The sequence below is a fragment of the Leptosomus discolor genome, chromosome 26 (assembly GCF_034619465.1).
Source record: "Leptosomus discolor isolate bLepDis1 chromosome 26, bLepDis1.hap2, whole genome shotgun sequence".
In the NCBI taxonomy this organism is placed as follows: Eukaryota; Metazoa; Chordata; class Aves; order Leptosomiformes; family Leptosomidae; genus Leptosomus; species Leptosomus discolor.
In genome coordinates this window covers 2,543,276-2,554,145 of record NC_141416.1, presented here as the reverse complement: position 1 = coordinate 2,554,145, position 10,870 = coordinate 2,543,276, and the positions used below count along the sequence as shown (strand labels likewise).

The 10,870-nt window shown below is 65.4% G+C and overlaps 1 protein-coding gene across 1 annotated transcript; it reads left to right on the top strand.

Moving 5' to 3' along the window:
- Positions 1–441: 441 nt before the first annotated feature.
- On the top strand, positions 442–8,469 carry UBE2Q1 (ubiquitin conjugating enzyme E2 Q1). The gene is made up of 13 exons (XM_086478389.1): positions 442–741; positions 2,208–2,312; positions 2,601–2,705; positions 3,041–3,091; positions 5,022–5,162; positions 5,726–5,810; positions 6,368–6,428; positions 7,038–7,128; positions 7,221–7,279; positions 7,548–7,596; positions 7,743–7,838; positions 7,981–8,047; positions 8,396–8,469. The coding sequence occupies exons 1-13, from the start codon at positions 457–459 to the stop codon at positions 8,425–8,427; spliced, it is 1,227 nt and encodes a 408-aa protein (XP_086334515.1). The 5' UTR covers positions 442–456; the 3' UTR covers positions 8,428–8,469.
- The last annotated feature ends 2,401 nt before the right edge of the window (positions 8,470–10,870 follow it).

Below are 10,870 nucleotides of genomic sequence, written 5' to 3'. Positions count from 1 at the left end.
GGCCCCACCACACACCGGGAGGGGGGTCTCAGGCCCAGGGACCCCCCCGCACATTCGGGATCCCGCAGGGACCCCCCGGCCGCAGGGAACCCCCGGGTCCCCCTGGGCTCCAGCCCCCCCCCCCCCCCCCCCCGGTTCCCCCCCCCCCCCCCCCGCCGGTGCCCCCATCCCCAATCCGGTACGTGACCCCCACGTGACCCCTCCCGACAAGGGGCGGGGCGAACGGGAGGGGCGAGCCCCGCCCCCTTCATTTTCCGAGGCGCCTGCCACGGCGTCACTTCCGCTTTGACGGCGCCCCGCTCGGTTAGGCGAGAGGTTCCGGCGGCTTCGGCCCCGCCCCTTCCGCTGGCGGCGGGAGGGGTCACTTCCGGAGAGCGGGGCCGTCCCGCCGCCATCTTGGGCCGGCTCCGGGGGCTGCGGCGGCGGCGGCGGCGGAGCGGGTCCCTCCATGGGAAGATGCAGCGGGCGGGGGCGGAGGAGGCGGCGGGGTCGCAGGCGGCGGCGGGGGGGCCCGGGCGGAGCGGGGCCGAGGTGGCGGCGGCCCCCGCCGGGCGGCTCCTGAGGCGGGAGTTGCGGTTGCTCGAATCCATCTTCCACCGGGGCCACGAGCGGTTCCGCATCGGCAGCGCCTGCCCCGACGAGATCAGCTGCGAGTTCGTCCCGGGGGCCGGGGCCCGCGCCGGTGCCTCCGGTTCCCGGGGGCCGCCGCCGGGGCCCGTCCGTATCCACTGCAACATCACGGTGAGACCCGGGGGAAGACCCCGGCCCGGTGCGACGGGCCCTGGCTCTGGGGCGAGGGCGGGGGCACCCACGGGGGGCGGCCCTGGGACCGAGCGGCCACCCCGTCCCCGTTTCGGGGAGGCAGCCGGGGCGACGGCGGCTCGGTGGAACCCGGCACCGGTGCGGGGACCGGCCCGTGCGGGGTGGGCCGGGGCCCCGCCGTCCCCCGGGGTGACCGTGGGCCACGGGGGAGCCGAGGCCAAGCTTAGGCGGCCGCGGGGGGGACCTGCCTCCGGTCCCCCGGGGGCCGGTGCGAGCCACGCTCAGCCCCCGAGCTCCGCAGGGCTCCCTCCACCGGGAAGCGGCTCCCAGCTCCGGAGCCTTCCCCCTCCACCGGGGGCCTCTCCCTCTGTGCCCCCCTTTGCTGTCCTTGCCCTGGGGTTTTTTTTTTTGGGGGGACACGTTCCCAGGTGGCCCTGACCAGCGATGCCAGGAGGAGGGGGCACCCCTGGCACTAGTGCTGGGCTCCTCGTGTCCGCTCTGGCTCACCCTTGCCTGGATTTTAGAGGATTCTCGGGTATTTTGCAACGGGGTGCGGCTCATCCCCCCTCGCAGGGTGAGTCCCAGCGGGCGCTACGGCTCCAAGCGAGGGGCAGCGGAGCGTGGGGAGCCCCCGGTGCAGCTGCTGAACGGGGCCGGTGTCTGGGATTTTCCAGAGAGGCAACTGGGGAGCGTTGTCAGAGGTTGCCGGTGGCTTTTCCCTGGATTCATGGTGCCCGCTTGGCCTCTGCCCCCCCCCCCCCTGCGGGGGCTATTGGGTCGTGGACGCCTCGTTTTTCTGATCCAGAGCTGGTGAGGCCTGGGGGGGACCGCGGGAAGCCCCCCTTGGTGTCCTGCCTTGACTGCTTTCCCACCCCTGAAGGCCCTGGTGGCCAAAACATTGTCCCCCCTCCACGTTCCATCCTGCTGCCCTGGGCTGGGGGGGGGGGAGCGGAGCTGAGCCAGATCAGCACCGTTGGAGCAGGGGGCTGGTTCCCCCCCCTCCCCGGCCCCGGGGTGAGCCTGGAGGGGTTGGTTCCCCCCCTCCCCGGCCCCGGGGTGAGCCTGGAGGGGTTGGTGTGGTGTCCCCCCCGGCCCCGGGGTGAGCCTGGAGGGGTTGGTGTGGTGTCCCCCCCGGGCCCGGGGTGAGCCTGGAGGGGTTGGTGTGGTGTCCCCCCCGGCCCCGGGGTGAGCCTGGAGGGGTTGGTTCCCCCCCCTCCCCGGCCCCGAGGTGAGCCTGGAGGGGTTGGTGTGGTGTCCCCCCCGGCCCCGGGGTGAGCCTGGAGGGGTTGGTGTGGTGTCCCCCCCGGCCCCGGGGTGAGCCTGGAGTGTGGACACGGTGGCTCACGGGGCCGTTCCGCGGATCTCTGCGCTCTGGAGGGGTCTGTTTGCAGGAGACGCGGGGCTGCAGCGCCTCAACCCTCCCCCCCCCACCTTCTCCTTCCCAGGAGTCTTATCCAGCTGTTCCGCCGATCTGGTCCGTGGAGTCGGACGATCCGAACCTGGCAGCTATCCTGGAGAGGCTGGTGGAAGTCAGGAAAGGGAACACGCTGGTGAGTGGGAGAGAAGGCGCGAGGCCGGCCGCTCCGGGAGGGCAAAATCCCCTCTGCCTGCTTCCGTGTCTGGTCTCCTAAGGGTTCAGGGAATTTGGGATGAGCAGCTCTGAGTTTGATGCTGGGGGCTGATATTTTTTTCCCCTCGGAGCGAGAAGGAGCGGCCTCTGGGCCTTTGCTCGCTCGTTGGCGGGGGGCGGCGGCGCGGCGTGGCGCTGAGGAGGGCCGAGGCTTGGCTGGGCGTGGGGGGCTCTGCCCTCCTCTCACGCTGCTCTCGTCTCCCCCCAGCTTTTGCAGCACCTGAAGCGAATAATCTCCGACCTGTGCAAACTCTACAACCTCCCCCAACACCCCGATGTTGAAATGCTGGACCAGCCTCTGCCGGCAGAACAGGTGAGGGAGGCGGAGGGGGGGAGACTTTCGAAGCTCCTCAAACGGGATCCTCGGAGTTTGCTTGAGAGGCTGAGGCTTCCCAACCCCCCGAGGGAGGGAGGAAGGCAGCAGGTCTCCGCTCCTGGGTGAGGGCAGCCTGCGCCGGTGGGCCTCGGTGCTGTTCTGCTGCTCTGGCGTAGTTTCCCCGTAAAGGTTCTTCGCTTCCCTCTGCTTTTAACGTGGTTCTGCCCGTCAGTCCCTGTTCGCCCCCGCCTCAGCAGCGCCTGGGAAGCAGGAGAGCGTTGCCTCAGGGAGCTGACGGTGCCGCCTTCGTCTCTGTCCCTTTGTCCCCGCAGAGCACGCAGGAAGAGGTGTCCTCTGAAGAGGAAGACGAAGAGATGCCGGAGGTAAGTGCCGCCTCGCCGGCGGAGGCAGTGCACCGGCGCGCGGGGAGGCGCCCGCTGAGAGGTGCGAGGGCGCAGGGATCGTGTCTGGGAGGAGCTCGTGGAGCCTGGGCAGGGAGGGTCGGCCCGAAGGCTGGGTTGTTCTCAGCGTTCTGCTGCTGGGGGACCCCGGTCCTGAGCCACGGACGGGAGCGCCGTATCCCACACCACAGGGAACCGCAGCAGCCACGCGGTGCAGCCGTGGCCCCCAGAGGCAGGCGGGTGAGCCGGGAGCGGAGCCCCTCGGCCAGTTCCTCGCTCGGCTCGCGCCGCCGTGCTCCGGAGCGCGGTATTTCCTCACGAGCGATGGGATTCCCGGGTGGCTGTTGCTGGTGGGGGAAATCCCGCCGTGAAAACGGGGCTCCCGTGGGGAGGATGAGGTGGGACGGCTGAGCGTGCGAGCGAGCCGAGGCAGCCGTCCTTCGCCGCGGGCTGCGCCTGTCGTGCTGCAAAACCCACGGGCTCCTGTGGTTCGGTTTGCGGTTTGGAGCTCCCTGGAAGTGGGTGGAATAATCTCGGATCTCCATGGCGACGTTCGGTGATGCCTCGCACGCTTCTCCCGAGCCGCGAGAGGCGCAGGCACCGAGCTGGCGGCGGCGCCGCAGAACCCGGGGGCAGGTCCCTTGGCAGCGCCACGTCTCGCAGTCGGTTGGGGTTTTAGCGAAGTTGAGAGCTTGCGAAATCGAGGCCGACCTTTCCCGGAGTCCCCGGAGAAAACCAGGAGGCTTAAACTGGTACCGGTGTCACCTCACGTGGCTGCGAACTCGCCGCTCCGTGGCAAAGCCGTGACGGGCGAGTCCTCGCGCTCCCCGGGGGCTGGAAGAGAAATCCTCGGGAAGCCTCGTGCTTCCCGCTGCCGCCGCGCCGGGCCCGCGCTCGGAGCCGAGGTTTCTGGCCGGGCGGCTGGGCTGTGCCGGCGGAGCCGCGCTGCGCCGTGGCGCAGGGCTGCGTTACACAGGTTAATCCACTCGAGGGATTTTCTAGGAGGATCTGTTTTCCTGGGCCACGGTCTAAAAACGTCAAAGCCCTTCCGAAAATGCCGCTCGTCCAGAATAGCAGCAGCCAGCCCGGAGAGGCCGGAGTAAACCCTTGTCCAGAGGATTTAATCCCAGCGCCGGGGCTGCGCGTCCCCACGGCCGTTTGCAGGCGGCTGCCAGGCAGCTGAACCCCGTGTGCGGCCGCCGGGTGCGGGGGGGGGGGGGGGGGGGGGGGGAGTTCTCTGCAGCGGCAACTGGTTTTTACTGGTCGTTTACCTCGGGGTCTTGCCCACGTCAGGCTGACGAGCGGTGGGGTGGGAAGGGATGCGGGGTTGGGGGCAGCGTCGGGGCTGGGCTGCGGAGAGACGCGCTGCGAAACGGCGCCTCTTTTTGAGGGGGCGACGTCCCGTGGGGCTGGGCTGGGTGGGGGAGGGGCTCCTCTTCGTGTGCTGGTGGTGCCCCGGGTTCACGTTGGGTTTTTGGTGGTGAAGGGGAACCGGCGTGGCCCGGCGAGCGCCTGGGCTCGGTCCGGAGACGCGGCACGGGGCTGCGAGTGCCCTTCGTTGGGGAGCGCACGTAGGAGTCGTGGCTGATCCTAAACAGGGAGAGACTTGGCCGGGAAGAATCCAGCGAGCCGAGAGCTTCTGCGAGCTGGAAAGTTCTGGAAAGGGCAGCGTGGCGCTCTGCTGGCTTTGGGTACGGGGAGGGGGGCGGCGGGGACCCGGTGCCTGAACGTTTTTCACCGAGGATCCCAGGCCTGGCGTCTGTCACCCGCTTGGTGCCTTGGATCGGGGCTTCCTGAGGAGGGAGGTTGCACCAGGAATCCCTTCCTGGTTGAGCACAGCTTCCCTCCGCGGCGCTCGGAGCAGGGAGGAGCGAAGAGGCGTCTCCTACTCGCTCTCCTCTCCCCTTCTCAGGACACGGAGGACTTGGACCACTATGAGATGAAAGAGGAAGAGCCGGCAGACGGGAAGAAGACAGAGGATGAAGGCATTGGGAAGGAAAACCTGGCCATTTTAGAGAAAATAAAAAAGAACCAGAGGCAAGATTACTTAAATGTACGTGTCGCCTGGCGGGCGGGCGGGTTGGGGAAGCAGAGGGGGCCCAAGGGCGAGAGCGATGGAGGCCCCTGCTGGCCCTAAATCAAAGGGGGCGTCTCTGGCCACAGGTACAGCCGTGGCCGATGCAGAGAAGTCTGTGAACTGCCCCTGCAGCTCAGGGAAGGTGTTGGGGGGGGGGGCTCAGGTGCCCCCCAAGGCATCGGTGCTCTGCGGGGCAGCCTGCCTGCGGTGAGGTTTGGGGTTCCCCTCTGCTCCCGGGAGCTGCGCCTCGCTTTGGGCCGTGAGGAGGCCGGTGGGTTGTGGTGTTCCACTCCTGGGCTGAGGTTCTCGGGCGGCTGAGAGGGCGCAGATGGGTTTCTGCTGCAGCTGGGGTGGCTTGTTTGGGGCAAGGGAAGTTGCTGAAGGGGGAAGGGGGAAGACTGAGAGGTGGGGGGACACGGTAAGGTCTAGTTTAGAGGCCGGGTGGGAGTTTGAGCTCAGGCGCCAGCTTTGTAGAGCGACGGCCGCGGTGGGGGGTGCAGCGTGACAATGCAACTCCCCTCCTCCCAAATTCCTCCCAGGGTGCAGTGTCTGGGTCTGTGCAGGCCACTGACCGGCTAATGAAGGAGCTCAGGGATATTTACCGATCACCAAGTTTCAAGGGCGGTAAGTGCTGCGGGGAGCTCGAGGGAAGGAGCCGCTGCCCCGCTGTTCCCGGCGGGTTTTTCCCTGTTGTTCTGGGGGTACCTGATGGGCCTTGGAGCTGCTCTGGGCTGCTCAGCTGGGGAGAAGATCGGCGGCTTTTGGTGGTTGTGGCTCCATCAGGAGCGAGCAAAACTGCCTGAGCCCCTGTTCCCTGCCAGTGCCGGGTGGAAGTGAGGAGGGGGGGGTGTGGGGGGGTTGTCTGGCTTTGAGGGTGACGGTGCTCCAGCCCCTTTCCTGAGCCTGAGGCCTCGGGGAGGGGAAAGAGCAGTCGTAGGAAAACTGCCGCCCTCGGGGTGGTCCTGCTGGGTAAGTGCTGCTCTCTGGGGGGGCCTGTGGGCCAGGCTGAGGTGGTGCTGGAGGGCTGAGGGGATTTGAAATCTGGGTGGTGGCTGGACCCCCGCCCCCCTGTTCAGGCTCCCCCTGGAGTGACACGTTCCCCCCCCCTGGAGTGACACGTTCCCCCCCCCTGGAGTGACACGTTCCCCCCCAGAGTGACACGTCCCCCCTCTGCCTTGCAGGATACTATGCAGTTGAACTAGTGAACGACAGCCTGTACGATTGGAACGTCAAACTCCTGAAGTAGGTGCCATAGCCTGGGATCCTGCAACTGTGGTGGATCTTGGTGGGTGGGACCAAAACCGTCCCTGCGAGCCAGAGGGGAAGGGCGCAGGGCAGGGGAGCACCTGGCAGAGCTTGGGTTTAGCCTCGCTGGGGCAGCTTGCTCGCTGCCCCCACGTCAGAAAGGAGATGACCTCTCCGGAGAAAGACGAGAGAATCTGGGGGTGCTCTGCAAGTCTTGTCTGCTGTTCCTAGAGTCCTGGAAGAGGTGCATCAGACAAAAACCCCGAGCTTTCACACCCGCCAGACGCCAGCGCTGCCTTTTCCTTGGGCAGGCTTTATGTTTAAGCTGGCGGCATGCAAAAAAGAAAAAAAAAAAGAAAAAAAAAAAAAAAAAGGGTGTGATGGTCTCCTCTGCAAAGCGGGAGCAGAATGCTGACAGCCCGTGCTGTCGCTGCCCTCCGGGTGAGGACCTGAGGGGTCCACGTGGCAGCCAGGGTGTGCAGGTACGGCAGCTCTGGGCTTCGGTGGCAGCGAGCGCCGCTGACGTGAGGGGCACGACCTTGACTCTGACCCTCTGGGGTGGTTGCTTATGTGGGTTTTTTTTTTTCCCCCCTCTCCCTTCGGCAGGGTTGACGAGGATAGCGCTTTGCACAACGATCTCCAGATGCTCAAAGAGAAAGAAGGAACAGATTTCATCCTCCTAAACTTCTCCTTTAAAGTAAGGCTGCCCGCGCCTCCCCCTCCCCGCGCTGCGCCTGCCTCGGCGAGTCGACCTGCCTCAGCGCCTCTGCTTCCCTCCTCTCGTTTCAGGATAACTTTCCTTTTGACCCACCGTTCGTGAGGGTCGTGTCGCCGGTGCTGTCAGGGGGGTGAGTAGCTGCCTGCCTGTCTCTGCTCCCCGAGGTCCCCGGCGCTGCTTCACTCAGGGTTTACCCAGCCCCGGAATCTCCCCGCTACACCAGTCTGCAGTAGCTCTCCTGGGAAGCGCAGACGGGGCTGGTGGATCGTTATTTTATTTTTTTTTCGTGTGTTTTCCCGTCTGAGGGCTACTCTGAGACAATAGTTCGCCTCTGGAGCAGCGGGGGGGGTGAGGCTGTGGCTCTCTCTGCCCTAACTTTGCCCGGTTCTTTCCCCAAGGTACGTCCTGGGTGGCGGTGCCATCTGCATGGAGCTGCTGACGAAACAGGTGGGTGCCGGCCGTGCTTCGTCTTCCTGCGGGCAGCCGGCTCCTCCTGCCTGTCCCCCCTGCCTGGCAGCTGCCTGGCGCGGCTTTGCCACCCCTGTGCCGGGCTCGGGGCTCCGGCATTCACCGCGTGGCGCTCTGTCCCTCAGGGCTGGAGCAGCGCGTACTCCATCGAGTCGGTGATCATGCAGATCAGCGCCACGCTGGTGAAAGGGAAAGCGCGAGTCCAGTTCGGAGCCAACAAGGTAGGGCCCGGTGGGCGCCGGGAAACGGGAGGAGCCGTCGGGAGCGGAGCGGAGGCGGAGGAGCGGGCGCCGGGCTCCGGCAGCGCGGGGAGGCGTCGCGGGGTGGTCGCTGGACTGACGGTCGCCCCGGCTTCCCTTGCAGAACCAGTACAGCCTGACGAGAGCCCAGCAGTCCTACAAATCCCTGGTTCAGATCCACGAGAAGAACGGTAAGGGCCGAGGCAGAGCCCCTGCGTTCCCGCTCGCTGGGCCCAGCGTCCGCACGAGCTGCTGGAGCTTTTCCTGCCCCGAGCGCGGTCACCCGGCGTCTAACGCAGTGGCTGCGGCGGCAGCATCCCCCTGCCCGGCCCTTTCGGGCTGCGACTCGAGCCAGCGCCTCCCTGGCCGGGGGGGGGGGTTGTCGGGGAAATCACCGGAGCGAAAGCCCCCGGTGATCGGAGAGACGTGGGAACGTGGGCCCTGCTTGCGCCGCCCCTTCCAGCGCCGCGCTTCCAGGTGGAGATGCGCCGTCCCCGTGCAGCTTCGTCCCTCACGGGTGGCTCCTCTTCTTCTTGCAGGCTGGTACACCCCGCCCAAGGAGGACGGCTAGCCCGGGTGCTGCAGGACCGCTCGGATTATCTGCTGGATGCTCTCCTTGGATCTTAACGACGCCTCTTGGCTTTCTCCCGGGCTGTAATAGCTCTGCCTGTTGCAGGACAATAATGGCTGTTAAAAAAAAAAAAAAACTCTAAATAAAACTGTTTCAAGCAGTTGGACTGACCTGAAACACTTGCTGGACCCTCGCTAGCAGCATTCTTGTTAAACTTTTGAGCCTCTTGTATCGCTGGAAACTTTCGACTCTACTCCAGTCTAGAGCATCCTCCTTACCTATGCTATGGATTTAATTTATTTTCTTATTTCATGTACACTGCTTTTTTTTGTTACAGTGTATGATGGATGTGTATGGAAAATGTATCTTTGGAGAAAAAAATTACAGTTTGTTAATTTGAAGATGCTGCTCTGACTGAATTGTCTTTTTCCAAGCCCCTGCCCGGTGGATCGTGCCCTTCGCAGCGGCCCTGCCGCGCTGCCTCTTCAGCCCTCGTCCCGGGGCGTGGTGGGAGCCGAGGGGCCGCGCTGGAGGTGGGGCACAGGAGCCCCCCAGGCCTTCGTGGTGGCTGGGAAGGTCCGGACCAGCCGCCTCGGGAGAAGAAAACCCTTTGGGTTTTGGCACCAAGGGCGCAGGCCTTCCCCTGCCTCCCTCCTCGAGCAGGAACGGACTTTTTCATCACCTCTGGAAGCAGAGAGGGGAAGATCCGTGAGGCTTTCCTGGGTCCTGCTGGGGCTGGGGGGGTTGTAAGCCCCCCGGGGCCGCCAGCTCTCACCCCAGACGTCGTGTCCCGTCTTGTCGTACGAGATGAGCCGAGGTTGGGCTGCGCCAAACCCCGAGCTGCAGCCCTTTGCCCCGTCTCTCCCCGCCACCCCACGTGTGGAGGGGGAAGGTGGCTCGTCCCCTCCTCCCGGCCGCGGATGAAAGCTGCTGAACCACGGGGAGCGCGGGCAGCGCTCGCTGCTCTCGTCCCCCAGCGAGCACCTCGCTTCTGGGGCGGGGGGTTATTTTGGTTTTCCTCCTCGAGCCCCCGTTCCTGCGCTGAGCCCCAACCCTTGGTGGAAGGTGTTGCTGCAGCCGTGGCCCGTTGCTTCAGTCCCTGTTCCTTGCTTAAACCAGCCCCCCGGAGGCTGCTGGGAGGAGATTTGGGGGTTGGAGCTCTTCTAACTTCTGGTGTCCTCGGCTGGAGGGCATAGCTGACTCATTAGTGTCAAAGCCGGGCGGTCAGTATTAATTCACTGTTTGAATAAAAGTTATTAGAAAATCAAAAGGCCTCAGAAGGAGTCCATTATCTCCTCCAGCAGCTGTTCCCCTCTTCAGGCATTGTCCTGCTCTGAGCCTTGGAAGAAAACGATGCTGTAGGAGAGGGATTACTGGTGGCTGCTCTGCGCTTGCTGCAGGAGCGGCTCTGGCCTCTGCCCCCGGCTATTTTTAGGTGCTTTGCTGAAGAACTGGAGGGTTTGCAACGCTGAGCAGCTCTGCCCTGCCCTCTGCTCTGCTCTTCTGCCCCAGACCAGCAGCCAGCGTGGTCCTGGGTCCTCCCCAGCCCTGCTCCCAGTGCCTGGTGCTGGGGTGGATAGAAGCAGCCACACTTTGCTCCCCTTTTTAGCTCAATTAGCACCAAGGAACCTGCTGGGCAGGGCGGTTAAGCGGGTTTAATGAAGGTTTAAAAAGCTCGTGGTGTGGCTATTTGGTGAGGGGGGGGGCTATGCCCGCTGACCCCAGGGATGGGGTTGGGTTTGGGTGTGCTGAGTCGGTTGGGAGAGCTCACGGCACCCGTACTCCTGAATCCTGGTGGCTTTCTGGGCTGGGATGAGCAGGAGAGTTGAATAAGGCCCTGCAGGACCCTCTCACCGCTCACACACTGACCGGGCGGGCGCTGGGGCTGGAAGCACAGCAGGAACAACGTGAGCTGGCGTCTGGCAGGCGTCTGTCTGTCCGGCTGTTCTCACCCGCCCGAGCCCCAGGATCCATCCCACTCCATCTGTCCCCGCTGCTGGGGACGCTCCAGGAGCCTTCTCCTGCGGGAGCTGGCAGGGGACGGGGACAGGGAGAGCCTTTCCCAAAGGAGGTGGGTTGCAGGGAACGCCGCCGTGGCACAAAGCCACCGGGACGGTGCTGCCTGTGCGTCCATCCTGCTGTTGAGGCCCCCGGAAAGATTTCGATCTGCCAAGGAAAGAAAAGGAACCGGCACCTTTCGCGTGAAGCCAGCACCCGAGTTTACCAGCGAAGGCACTCGGGAGTTTTCCTTGGCCTCGAGAAGGCGAAGCTGAAGCCGGCCAAGATCCCACGGCCGGTTCGGGCGCCAGCCACCGCCAGGCACATCCTGCCCGGCGAGGAAATTGCCGCCGCTTCCTACCGCGCTGCCGGCGACCGACCCTGCGCCGCTGCTTGAGGCTGCCCAGCACCTCCCCGCCCCTCGACAGGGCGGGTGAGCACGATG